The following is a 14,284-nucleotide window of genomic DNA, read 5'->3' on the forward strand; positions in this document are numbered from 1 at the left end:
CGTGTTAGTTCTCTTTTGAACTTATGTCTGGGATCTGTTCTCTCACTTTATCCCTGCTGTTAGGGCTTTAGTTCCGATCTCCTTGCTTTCTGATCTCTCAACCTGCAGAGCTGTCTGCAGGCCCACTGCTATCAGAATCACCTCGGCCCGCCTTAAAGCTACAGCTGTGTCCCACTCAGGAAGGTTAGTATGGTAAGGCCCAGAGTGTATGGTTTAACTTGGGTTCCAGGTGATTCTGCTGATAAGTAGCAATTGAGGACCTACCCCGTCTTCCATCTTCATTTGTATCTTCACCTGGGAAGTCTTTTTTTTTCTTTTTCCAGCTGGCAGCCTTTTAGAAAGCTGTAAATTATGAGAACTTTAAATCCACAGGTTTTAAATAATAGTTATTCCCCTAAATACATTTTTGCTTTACTATCCTAAATTGTATCTTGCCTATACTGTCAGTGAAGAATCCAATTTGTTTTTAAAAATTAAAAACTTTTTAACTCCAAACTTGTTTTAAAATGAAATATAACCTAAAAAATGCGGTACTTTCTTTTTCTGCCCTTTCCCCCAGCACTACCTTTTTTGTGCCACCCCTTCCTAATGTCCAGTGAGCCACTGTCAGAAACAACTTTTACCTCAAGGGGGAAAAGGGAAGCTGACCCAAGGGTAGTCAGGAAATTGCCTTGGCATGATTACTTTCACTTAATCACTCTTTTAACAAATACTTATTGATGCCTATTGTGTGGAAAACATTATTTACTTATTTTCCCAGCCCATAATATATCTTCTGTCCACTCTGTTCTTTCCATATCATTGTACCAATGCCCTAAATTCTACCAATTAGAGATTAATTAATTTAGTACACATTCTATTTTAAATATGTAAAGATGCTTGGGAAGGTTGAATGATTTATTTATCCACTGTTGTGAATTATTATAGTTCAATCAGATTTCTCTCCATCACACCCTGGCTGAGATAATCAGTTAAGGAAAGGGAAAATTTTGCGGGGGAGGGGACTGAGGGAGGGGCTGGAAACTATGGCATTTTGAGACAATTTGGGGGGCCTAAGTGGAGGCTTAGGGCAGTAGAGGAGCCCTAGGAGGAAGCACTAAAACGAGGTAAAATGCCAAATAGGAGGTAGAACTGCTACTTGTAAATTTTACCCAGGTACACTCAGTAAGGGAAAGAGTCTTACTTTCACCTTCCTTTCTTGTGGCATGATCCCAGTATTTCTAGGAACCAGATGCCAGGCTAATATTATTAACCCTAAAGTTATGTTAAATGATTACTGTTATGTTAAAGAAAGTTAATTATATATCCAGTAGGCTTCTTGGGGGTCTAGCCCAAGAATATTTAATTACTGTTCTATGGGAAAATAGACTCCAAATTTTAAACAACTCAGTTATTCATTCAATTAACATTTATTGAGCACCTCTGTGTTCCAGACACTGGGGATTAGCATTGAAGACAGAAATTCCTGCCCTCATGAAGCCTACATTTTTGTGGGGAAGCAGGCATTAAATAAGTTTCTTTGTTTAAGTAAATAATAGAATTTCAGGTAGTGTAGGTGCTATGAAAAAAGGTTAAGCAGGCTATAGTGTGTGAATTAGTTGGAGAGATGGATGTTTTAGATAGAGTGGTCAAGGAAGGTTTTGCTGACTGAGTGGGTGATATTTAGTAGAGACCTGAAGGGTGAGAAGGGTGTTCCAGGCAGAGGAGAGAATAAAAGTGCAATGTCTCTGAAGCAAGAGCAAACTTGATGTGGTCAAGGAATAGCAGGAAGGCCAGCAGACCCAAGAGAACTGAACGAGAAGAGTAGTGGGAGATGAGGTTATAGATAAGCAGGAACTGGATTACCTTTCCGGCCATGTTAAGGAGTGTGGATTTTATTCTAAATGTAATGCAAATCCTCTGGGAAGTTGTGAGTCTTTGGACATGATCTGACTTAAAAATTAAAAAGCTCCTTCAGGTTATTCAGGATTATGGTCTATAGGAAAGCAAGTAGGGAAGCAGGAAGACCAGTTAGAAGGTCATTGCATTGTCAAGAGCTGATGGCAGCATGGATAAGGTGATGGGAGGAGAGAGGTAATGCAAAGTGGGTGTTCGTTTTTTGTTGTTGTTGTTTTGGGGTTTTAAAATTTTATTTAGTTATTTATTTTTGGCTGTGCTGGGTCTTCGTTGCTGCGTGCGGGTTTTCTCTAGTTGCGAGCAGGGGCTACTCTTCGTTGTGGTGCACGGGCTTCTCATTGCGGTGGCTTTTCTTGTTGCAGAGCACAGGCTCTAGGCATGCGGGCTTCAGTAGTTGTGGCACGTGGGCTCAGTAGTTGTGGCTCACGGGCTTAGTTGCTCCGTGGCATGTGGGATCTTCCTGGACCAGGGCTCGAACCTGTGTCATCTGCATTGGCAGGCGGATTCTTAACCACTGCACCACCAGGGAAACCCGGGTGTTAGTTTTTTAAGGTATGGCTTTCTGATGGATTGGATATGGAATTTGAGGGAAAAGAGATGAATCAAGGAGGATGCTTAGGTTTGGGGCCTGGGCAATTGAAGAAATGGTAACATTTATCAAGATGGGAAAGACTCTACAGGGAGCATGTTGTGAGGAGAAAGTTATCAAGACATGTTAATTTTGAGATGCTTCTAAAGATATGCAAGTGAAGATGTCAGTTAAGCAGGTAGATATAGGAACGTGGAGATCAAAAAAGAAGCTAGGTATGAGGATATAAATTGTCCAGAGTAGAGGACATAATTGAAGTTATATGGTCAGATGAGATCTCAGTGTAAATATAGAACAAGGCCTAAAACTTTCCAACATTTAGGGGTCAGCAGTAGGAAGCAGAGCCCACAAAGGAGACTTGAAGGAGTGGCCAGTAAGGCAAGAGGAAAACCAGGATGGCTTGGTGTCCCGAAGTACAAGTGAAAAAGAAGTGCTTCAAGGAGGGAGTGATGTCTTGTGTTGAATGCTGAGTGCTGCTGGACTGGGCCATGACTGCTGGATTTAGGAATGTGGAGGTTACTGGTGATCTTGATGTGCTATTTCTTGGAACAATGGAGACAAAAAGCATGAATGTTAAATGAGTGTGTTAAAGAGAGTACCAGTCAACCAGACACTCAGCTTTCAAGCGCTCTTCTATACCTTCAGCATTTATCAAGACAGTTTTTCTTTTGAAAGACAGTTCTTTTCCTAAGTGAAGCTTTGATGTTATCTGTAAAGTTAACAAAATGTTCTCTATTTGCTACAGAGGAGTAAATGCTGTAACAGCCTGCATAGAGAAGTAGTAGAATATAGTGGTCCAGAGCATGGGCTTTGGAAACAAGATCAGGCCTTGGTTGAATCCCAGCTCTGCTACTTTCTAGCTATGTGATTTTAAGCAGGAACCTCAGTAATTTATCTGTAAAATGGAAATAATATCAGCCTCTTAGTGTGGATATGAAGATTAAATGAAATATAAAACATCTAGGATAATGCCTAGAACCAAGTGCCATTATTAACACTAATTTTGTTACAGTGACAAAATTACTAGATTATATGTATTTACAGTTTTCTCTTCCCCTGTTTTCTAAGAAGAATGGTTCCTGAGGGAGATTTCTTAATTTTTCTAAGAAGGTATATTACTTTTCTACTGCTGTGTAACAAATTAGTATAAACTTTTCAGCTTAAAATAACACATTCTTAAAACACACACACAATCTTATCATCTCACTGTTTTGTGGGTCAGGAATCCAGGAATGGAGTAGCTGGGTTCTCTACTCAGAGTCTCACAAGGCTGAAATCAAGGTGACAGCCAGAGCTGCAGTCTCTTTGGATGCCTTGGGATCCTCTTTCCACCTCACTGCTTGGCAGAATCCATTTCTTTGTGGTTGTAGGACTGAGGTCCCCGTATTCTTTCTTTCTTTTTTTAAAAAATATTTATTTCTTTCTTTTTGGCTGTGTTGGGTCTTCATTGCCGCACGTGGGCTTTTCCCTAGTTGCGGTGAGCAGGGGCTACTCTTTGTTGCAGCACGAGGGCTTCTCATCGTGGTGGCCCCTCTTGTTGCAGAGCACGGGCTCTAGGCACACGGGCTTCAGTAGTTGTGGCACATGGGCTCAGTAGTTGTGGCTCGCAGGCTCTAGAGCGCGGGCTCAGTAGTTGTGGCGCACGGGCTTAGTTGCTCCATGGCATGTGGGATCTTCCTGGACCAGGGATCAAACCCATGTCCTCTGCATTGGCAGGCGGATTCTTAACCACTGCGCCACCAGGGAAGTCCCTGTTCCCCGTTTTCTTGCTGACCATGTGGGTAGTAGAGTAAATGAGCTCAGGGGACAAGAGATGTGGGTTAATTAGAACTGAGGTTTGGGAGATGATACAGATGTTGGTAATGATATAGTCTGGGCTAATGACCATGTGAGCTGGTAACTGGGGTGAGGTGAAGGAAGAGTTTGTGTGAAGTGAGGTCAGGAACGGAGAGGCCAGGTGTCCGTGTACCTGACTTGAAGTTTGAAGTCAACAAAAAGAGCAACAGGAGCCATAGAAAAGAAGATTACAGCAAACCAGCTGCTAAAAACTTCAGTGAATGAAAAGGAGTATCAGGGAGACTGTAGATTAACACACCAGGGAGAGTAATATAATCTCCTTCAAGGCCTGTGCTTCAGATGAGCTGGGGGTTTTGAGAAAAGAGGGAAGAGAAAACTTTTCTAGTTGATTTCATCTTATATTCAGATATGATACCTTTAGTTTTGCTCCAGGAGAGCTGTACTATTTTTATGTCATAATCCTTACATCTAATCCATTCTAGCTAATTAGCATCTTTGTTTTCATTTCTCTTCTCCAATACCCTTATTGAGTTTGTCAAATCTAAATTTCCTAAAAATGATCCTAACAAAGATTACCATTTAAAATGAGTACTCCCAAGGACTTCCCTGGTGGTCCAGGGTAAAGAATCTGCCTTCCAATGCAGGGGATGCAGGTTCCATCCCTGGTCGGGGAACTAAGATCCCACATGCCACGGGGCAACTAAGCCCACGCGCCACAACTACTGAGCTCACGTGCCCCAACGAGAGAATCTGCATGCCACAAACTATAGAGCCCATGTGCTCTGGACCCTGTGCATGTCACAACTAGAGAGAAGCCCGCGCACCACAACTAGAGAGAAACATGTGCACCACAAGGAAGAGCCCATGCTGCAACGAAAGATCCTGCACGCCTCGACAAAGACCCAGCATGCTGCAACTAAGACCCAACACAGCCCAAAAAAATAAATAAATAAAAATTTTTTAAAATAAATAAAAAATAAAATGAGTACTCCCAGAACAGTATGGTGCAGCCTTAAAAAACTAAAAATAGAGCTACCATATGATCTGCAGTCCCACTCCTGGGCATATATCTGGAGAAAACCATAATTCGAAAAAATACACACCCCTCAATGTTCATTGCAGGACTATTTACAATAGCCAAGACATGGAAACAACCTAAATGTCCATCAACAGATGAAAGGATAAAGAAGATGTGGTACATATATACAATGGAATATTACTCAGCCATTAAAAAATGAAATAATGCCATTTGCAGCAACATGGATGGACCTAGATATTATCATACTAAGTGAAGTAAGCCAGACAGAGAAAGACAAATATATGATATTGCTTATATGTAGAAACTACAAAAAAAGAAAATTATACAAATGAACTTATATACAAAACTGAAATAGACCCACAGACAAAACAAATTTATGGTTACCAAAGGGGAGGGGCGTGGGGGAGATGGATAAATTAGGAGCTTGAGATTAACATATACACACTACTATATATAAGATAGGTAACTATATACTTTATAGCACAGGGAACTATATTCAATACTACGTCATAACCTATAAGGGAAAAGAATCTGGAAAAAATAGATATATTTGTATGTATCACTGAATCACTGTGCTTTGCACCTGAAACCAACACAACATTATAAATCAACTATACATCAATAAATAAATAAAAAGAATGCTCCCAGACAGTCTCATTTCTTGCCCTTGTAACCATAACTGCAGTTCCTTACCTCTTATTCTCATATCACTTGGCAAGTCAGAAGGCAACTTGAGGATAATGGGCATTAGGGGACTTGAAGGGAGGCAAAGAAGAAGAGAAAATGGCAGGCATAATTTTCCTCATTTTTATAATTTTGCTCCGGGGTAGGCCTGTCTATATACCTCTCTGTGTCTCCAGCTTTCCGTTTTTGCTAGTTCTGACGCTTGCACTCAGCCTATTTACATAAGCCCACTCCATGTTTACAACATTACAATACACTGCTGTCGTTTCTTTTTCTCCAGTTTCTCTCTTCTAAAGAGTTTACATCTCATACAAACCGTTCAACAGAAATGTCTCTTCTTGTTGCTAGGTTACCTCCTTTAAGTTGAGCCCAGCTGTCCCTCCCCATCCTGAACCCCTCCCGCAGCATCCCCATGGCAGCCCTTTCCTCCTCTTGTGCATCAGCATTAGGGGTCCTCTCAGTGGCCTATTTGCACTGCTTTTCTGGCTTAAAACCCTCAGACCTAAGAATACCACCACTTTGATGATTTATTCAACAGCCTAGAGCAGATCATTTGCAGATTTTCCCCTAAATGCAAATTCCTATTGCTTGATGTATGTAGGACATGTGGAAATACAGTCAGCATACAGGACAAGCTAAGCTTCCACTGGTGCAGAGAGAAATGATGAAGGAGCAGTTAGTTACCTGTTAACTTTTACTATTACTACCTGTTAAGTTACCCTTTACTATTTCTGTGACTTTGGACACATCACTTAACCTCTCTTAGCTTCAGTTTCTTTATCTATAAAATGAGGTTAATAATACCTAACTTAAGTGGTTGGGGTTTTTTTGTTTTTTTAATAAATTTATTTATTTGTTTATTTTTTGGCTGCATTGAGTCTTCGTTGCTATGCACGGTCTTTCTCTAGTTGCAGCGAGCGGGGGCTACTGTTCGTTGCAGTGCGCGGGCTTCTCATTGTGGTGGCTTCTGTTGCTCTAGGTGCACGGGCTTCACTAGTTGTGGCTCACGTGCTCAGTAGTTGTGGCTCGCTGGCTCTAGAGCGCAGGCTCAGTAGTTGTGGCGCACGGGCTTAGTTGCTCCATGGCATGTGGGATCTTCCCGGACCAGGGCTCGAACCCGTGTCCCCTGCATTGGCAGGCGGATTCTTAACCACTGTGCCACCAGGGAAGCCCTAAGTGGTTGTTTTAAGGGCTAAATAAAGTAATAATGAATCTAAAGCCACAACAGTGCCTGGCTCTTGGTAAATATTCAGAAAATGTTACTTTTCCCCCCATCCCCCTTGTCTGAGCTACCATCTTATCCAACTCTTTTCAGATGGTCTCTAAAGACTTGGTATCATCTTTGACTTCGTGTTATTCATTCCTTTTATTCAATTAGTAAGTATTTCTTATTACTTCCTACAGGAAGTATTACAAGTCATCACTTCACCTTAGGCTTTACTTACCGTCAATATGCAAGTTCTGGTCACTTGAAGTGCAGTTTATTTTAACGCGTTCTTTACTAGCCTTCCTAATGCATCGAAGACAGAGTTTTAGAAAAGCTTGTTTTTAGTTGGCTTTTGAACCCATATTTTACAAGGATTTCTCTCAATTTGTAGTGGCTCTTGCTTGAATTCTCCAATAGATAAAAAGGTCTGTTTAATAAAGATCACTTATTTGGGGCCATAAGGTCCTGTAATGCCTTGTCTAGTTCATTCTGTTTTTTGCACTGTGGATGGCCTGTGTTGCAGCTAAGCTTCTCTCTGTATACTATCTACCCTAACCCATGATTCACCCACACTGGGCCTCTACTTCTCATAGACAGGGCGGCTTACCTAAACCAGTGATCTTGTTTGTTCAAGCCTGATGTTGAGTTCCTCAGCTAGGAACTCCAACATGGGTTGGAGGACAACTGTGGTGTCCTCCAACCCATCTTTTAGCTGACCAATATGTTACCCTTATTCACCACCCTAAGTAAATGTAGACTTGATAGGTTCTCTTGGTTTTGAATCCAAGCCTCACTTTAAATTTTTATACTTAACCACTCTATCTGCATGCCTCAGTGTAACATTTGAAACTTCTGCGGACTTGGCAAAGGGTTTTTGAATTGTGTATACTCTAGGTTTCTGAGGCACTGAAACAAGGCCTAGTTACTCCAACTGAGCTCTGTCAAAGATGTCTCTCCCTTATCAAGAAGACCAAGATTCTAAATGCTTACATTACTGTATCAGAAGAGGTGGCCTTAAAGCAAGCTGAAGAATCAGAGAAAAGATATAAGAAAGGTAAATTACTTTGAATTATACTTAATTGTGACATCCCAAGAGAAAGAGTTTAATTGGATGTAGCAGTCTCCATTTGGCAAGTGGAGCTTTAAACATAAAAAATTCCCTTATTTAAAGAACTGGGGAATTCCCTGGCGATCCAGTGGTTAGAACTCCAAGCTTCCACTGCTGGGGGCCCACGTTCAGTCCCTGGCCGGGGAGCTAAGATCCTGCAAGCCAGCCGGCATGGCCAAAAAATTTTAAAATATAAATAAATATATACATACATACTTTTTTTTTTTAAAAAAAAGAACTGGCCATGAGGTATAATAAAAATGAGGCTAACGGGTATAATGTCCAACTGTAATAATTTCTAACACAAATTTGATTTCTGAAGACGTATCTTTAGCAAAAACTAGTAGTTATTTTAATAACTATTATTAATGTCTGTATTTTGAATTAGATACTGGGTTGGCCAAAAAGTTCATTTGGCTTTTCCCATAAGATGCTATGAAAAAACCCAAACAAACCTTTTGGCCAATCCAGTATTTCTTCTATTCTTTTGGCTTTTTAATGCAGGTCAGTCACTTGGGGATTTAGATGGAATTCCTGTTGCAGTAAAAGACAACTTTAGCACGGCCGGCATTGAGACAACATGTGCATCAAACATGCTGAAAGGTAAAGTTTAACTGACCAGAGCATTGTTTTATAAAACTAGGTATTTTTCAGTTTAAATTAAAGATAAGACACTAAAGCACAAAGATATTCTCAGACTGATTATATTTGCAAAGGAAATAACTTAGGGTAGAATATTACCTTTTTACTCTTTGCTCTTTCAGAATGCAAAATTATTCTTCAGGGGTAGGCCTGCTTAATGGATGCATCCTACTTAGGAAGACTTGATAACTGATCACAAACATGCTAAGTGACCTCTAACACCCACTCGTTGGTAACACAGAAATAAGTATAAAGTGGCTGTCATTCCCCCTCTTTTGCAAATGGTATGAGGATTTATTAGCATCTACTGTCTGGTTTTTTTTTTGTTTTTTTTTTTTTTTTGCGGTACGCGGGCCTCTCACTGTTGTGGCCTCTCCCGTTGCGGAGCACAGGCTCCAGACGCGCAGGCTCAGCGACCATGGCTCACAGGCCCAGCCGCTCCGCGGCATGTGGGATCTTCCCGGACCCGGGCACGAATCCATGTCCCCTGCATCGGCAGGCGGACTCTCAACCACTGCGCCACCAGGGAAGCCCTGTCTGGTTATTTTTATCTCCTGACTCCTCCATCTATCACTATACTTAGTATAGTGAAGCTTAGTTTTATTTTTTAAAGTTTAGTAGGTCAAAAAGGAATCATATTTATCAAGATATTTGGATCCAAGGAGGAAAAAGAAATGGAAAAAGCATATTTAGGGTACTATGCACTAAAACTAACATTCTATGAGGTGTATACCCCAAGTTCCTCTGATAGGTAAACTTGTTAATTGTCTGGGAATATACACTAGATACAGGAAATTTTAATTGACAATGAAGATCTATTCCTGCTGGAAATAGATAAAAATTACCATGGTATTTGCACATCTGAGAGGAGAAAGTCAAGTACAATGAGCAAAATAATGATTTGTGATTAGTTTCAAATGAATTGGGTACATCTCATTCAATACTTTGTGGTACTAACTGTTAAAAGTCAATAGTTTTAGGATGTAAAGACAGAATATATAGACTTTCTTTGGAAAACATATAGCAATTAGCAGTAGAAAAAATTAACTTTCAGAAGAAAGTACAACCTACTACTTAAATTAGGAATAATTAACATGTCAATATGAATTGCTTAATTGCAGTTTAAAATTTTGTTTCTTGTATATGATTTACATGTTCCCTGTTTTCTTTCCTATGATAAAAATTACTGAATTTTTAAGAGGACAGGGGCAAGGTAGGGGAGGGGATTAAGAGGTACAAACTACTGTGTATAAAATAAGCTACAAGAATATATTATACAGCACAGGGAATTTTATAATAAAATTCCAACATTTTATAATAACTTTAAATGGAGTATAATCTATAAAATTTTTGAATTACTATGTTGTACACCTGTAATATAACATTGTAAATCAATTATACCTCAATTTTTTAAAAAAAAGAAGAAAATAACTGAATTTTTTTCAGGTTATGTACCACCTTACAATGCTACAGTAGTTCAGAAGTTGTTGGATCAGGGAGCTCTACTAATGGGAAAAACAAACTTAGATGAGTTTGCTATGGGGTAAGTAAAATTGAAATTTTCTCTTCTTGTATTTCTTTCATCTGTATCTTTAATTTCATTAAGTGTAGGTACCTAAAAGTAGTGAGGTGATTTCTTGAGGAATCTAATGCCAGTTTCTCTGACCCTCCATGAAATTATGTTCTGCTAATAGGTCATATCTCATTTTAGTTTTAATTTGCATTTCCCTGATGACTAACGATGTTAAACACCATGTGTTTATTTTGCTCCCATATATCTTCAGTGAAGTTTCTATTCAAATCTTTTGCCCTTTTTTAAAAGTTGGGTTGTCTTCTTACTGAGTTATAATAGTTTTTTACATATATTCTGGATTCAGGTCTATTATCAGATAGGTGATTTGAAAATATGTTCTCTGAATCTCTGGCTTGTCTTTGCATTCTCTGAACATGCCTTTCAAAGAGTGAAAGTTTCTAATTTTGATGAAGTCCAGTTCATCATTTAATGACTTGTGTTTTTGTCTTTTCAAAGAAATTGTTACCTTTCCCAAGGTCATAAAGGTTTTTATCCTATGTTTTCTCCTAGAAGTTTTATAGTTTCAGTTCTTAACATTTAAACTTGTGATCCAGTTGAGTTAATTATTTTGTACATGATATGAAGAAAGCCAGAGTTCAGTTTTTTTTACATATGTCTGTCCTATAGATCTGGGACTATTTGTATAAGAATTCAAATTAAATTACTTTGATTCCTTTGTCAAAAATCAGTTGAACAGGGGCTTCCCTAGTGGCGCAGTGGTTAAGAATCCGCCTGCCAATGCAGCGGTCCCGGGTTTGAGCCCTGGTCCCGGAAGATCCCATGTGCCCCAGAGCAACTAAGCCTGTGCGCCACAACTACTGAGCCTGCAAGCCACAACTACTAAAGCCCGTGTGCCTAGAGCCTGTGCTCCCCAACAAGAGAAGCCACCGGAATGAGAAGCCTGTGCACCGCAATGAAGAGTAGCTCCCGCTCGCTGCAACTAGAGAAAGCCCGCACACAGCAACAAAGACCCAATGCAGCCAAAAATAAATAAATTAATTTTTAAAAAATCAGTTGAACACATATATAGGTTCATTTCTGGATTCTGTTTTGATCTGTGTATCCAGTATCATGCTATCTTGATTATTGTAGCTTTATAGTAAGCCTTGAAATTAGGTAATAAGAGTTCTTCAACTTTGTTGTTCCTCTTCAAAATTATTTTACGTATGCTAGATCCTTTGCGTTTCCATATAAGGTTTAGAATTGGCTTACTAATTTCTACAGAGAAGCTTGATAGGATTTTGATTGTGGTGGTATTGAATTTATAGATCAAGTTGTAGAAAATTGACATCTTAATACGTGCCTTCTGACCTATGAATTCTGTATATCTTTCCATTTATTTAGAGTTTAATTTTTCTCAGCAATGTTTTTATGATTTCTGTATATAAATCTTGCACATTTGATATATCTCCAAGTATTTCATGTTTTTTTTGTTTGTTTTTTGCGGTACGCGGGCCTCTCACTGTTGTGGCCTCTCCCGTTGCAGAGCACAGGCTCCGGATGCGCAGGCTCAGTGGCCATGGCTCACGGGCCTAGCCGCTCCGCGGCATGTGGGATCCTCCCAGACTGGGGCACGAACCCATGTCCCCTGCATCGGCAGGTGGACTCTCAATCACTGCGCCACCAGGGAAGCCCTATTTCATGTTTTTTTAATGTTATAGAAAATGGTGCTTTCTTTTCAATTTCTAATTGTTTAACATTGTTCGTTTATAGAAATGTAATTGACTTTTTAAATTTATTTTTATTAAAAAAAAATTTTTTTGGCTTCCCCACGCGGCATGTGGGATCCTAGTTCCCCGACCAGGGGTGGATCCTAGTTGCCCCTTGCAGTGGAAGTGCAGAGTCCTAACCACTGGACCACCGGAGAATTTGCCTCTTAAAACTTCTGATTAACAGAGGAATTCCTTCAAAAGACTACTTGTTAACTGTTTGGATGTTTTGTGACACTCTTCAACTGGAAGACCTTAATTTACGAAGGAAATCATCCTAAGCTGAATTAGATGATCAATTGGGATAAAAATTTTCTTTTCTTAGCAGACTAGTTTTTTCCTACTTTCCACCACAAATGCTTTTACTTCCCTTCCTTCACCTCCTCAACTGTCTAATTAAAGAAAGGTACATCTAAGCAGGCTTCCTACCTTTTCTAATTCAAGTTATAGTGGATTATAGAGTGTCAGAAGCAAATAATACAATCAGGAGATGAAAATTTTACATAAAATGAATTGTATTAAGATATCTTGCTTCACTTCTTCAATCTCAGATCTGGAAGCACAGATGGCATATTTGGACCAGTTAAAAACCCCTGGAGTTATTCAAAACAATATAGAGAAAAGAGGAAGCAGAAGTCTCATGGTGAGAATGAGAATTCACATTGGCTTATAACTGGAGGAAGCTCAGGAGGGAGCGCGGCGGCTGTGTCAGCGTTCACGTGCTTTGCGTAAGATGTTTTTTACTATCTGTACTTTAAAAACCCAACCTAATACAAATAGTCATAAACCATACACAAAATTCAACAATAGAGTCGTTCATACCTTGGTATTTTTATTTCCCTTTACTGAGCTATTTGTGCTCAATGGTGTATCAAAATTATATCTTAAATACACTCAACTTTATGGTACACTTATGTGTATTCTATACATTTAACTTCAATTTAAGACAGCATTTAAACTCTTCCTCTACAGTATATGGTCCTCTTAAAAACATGATTTTACAGAATAAACCAGTTAGCTTAAATAGACTTCATTGAATTTCATTTTTAAATAATTTATTTGGGTATCTGCTCACTGATTGTACAGATATTTAGAGACTAACATACCTTGGCTTTAGTCGAGTGCTGCTGAACTAAATTGTTAGCTATGGTTTTTCCTTCAGCTAAATCTGACTTAAGAAAAAAAAAAGGAAGGAAAGAAAGAAGGGAGGGAGGGAGGGAGGAAGAAAATATTCCTAATATGTATCAATAGAATATATTAAATAGTGTTTTTCTAAACCTACAACTAAAAATGTATATAAGTACATAAAATTTTTTCAAATTTGTAGGGAGGTTATTTGTTCAACTGTCATAGCTTGTATTTGGAAAGAATCCATCAATCACTGCTTTTGTCTTAAGTCCCATTTGTAAAGCATTTATTAACCATCTAAAGAGTAAATAAATATTGCTGTTATTATATTTATTTTATTGGTCTCAATTTAACCAAATAGAATGTTTTCTTTAGCAGTACTATGTGTATTTTATCTCTCCTTAATTATCCACTGAAACTAAGCTCTTTCTGAGGCATTGCAATCAATAAATGATTTATATTTTTTAGAGCTATGGAGATTTAGATTCTACAGGTTTTTAAGTTTCCCTGAAATCTTGTTAACAAGTAAAAGCATTTCATTCTATCTCTGTGGAATTTTATAGCACCACATTAATATTAATGAGAGTTCTGACAAGCAAGGGTTGCAAGATTAGGGGCTTTTTTCTATCCTCCTCACCCCACTTAGTGTTCATCTTTCTGAATGTGCTTTGAGAAGATGGCATTTTGACACATAATTCCTATGGAAATGTAGGTTTTACTTTTACCCAGACATCAGGGAATCCTAATAAGAAAATGTGTCCTTTTAGAAATTGTGAAAGCAGCAGTCTGATTTTGTGGCTCAAGTGGACTTGGTAAGAAAGACAATCTAATTTGCATTTTCTGTAGAGCACAAGGGCCATGTGACACGTAGGAGCCTTGTTCAGTCCAAAGCTTCACTCTGGGTGTACTCAA

At 39.0% G+C, this 14,284-nt stretch overlaps 1 protein-coding gene across 2 annotated transcripts in view; it reads left to right on the plus strand.

Annotated features, from left to right (window-relative positions):
• QRSL1 (glutaminyl-tRNA amidotransferase subunit QRSL1) overlaps positions 1 to 14,284 on the plus strand; it is a 32,740-nt gene that overhangs the window by 930 nt on the left and 17,526 nt on the right. Inside the window, exons 2-5 of one of the 2 annotated variants that reach the window (XM_022553508.3) lie at positions 8,107 to 8,266; positions 8,825 to 8,923; positions 10,409 to 10,505; positions 12,796 to 12,972. In XM_022553508.3, coding sequence (XP_022409216.2) covers positions 8,107 to 8,266; positions 8,825 to 8,923; positions 10,409 to 10,505; positions 12,796 to 12,972 — 533 coding nt within the window. The remainder of the gene's footprint in view (positions 1 to 8,106; positions 8,267 to 8,824; positions 8,924 to 10,408; positions 10,506 to 12,795; positions 12,973 to 14,284) is intronic. The other variant, XM_089921617.1, reaches the window with a different exon arrangement.

Source organism: Delphinapterus leucas, chromosome 12 (assembly GCF_059928025.1).
Source record: "Delphinapterus leucas isolate spDelLeu-1000000601 "Yukka" chromosome 12, BTC_Dleu_Yukka2, whole genome shotgun sequence".
NCBI lineage: Eukaryota > Metazoa > Chordata > Mammalia > Artiodactyla > Monodontidae > Delphinapterus > Delphinapterus leucas.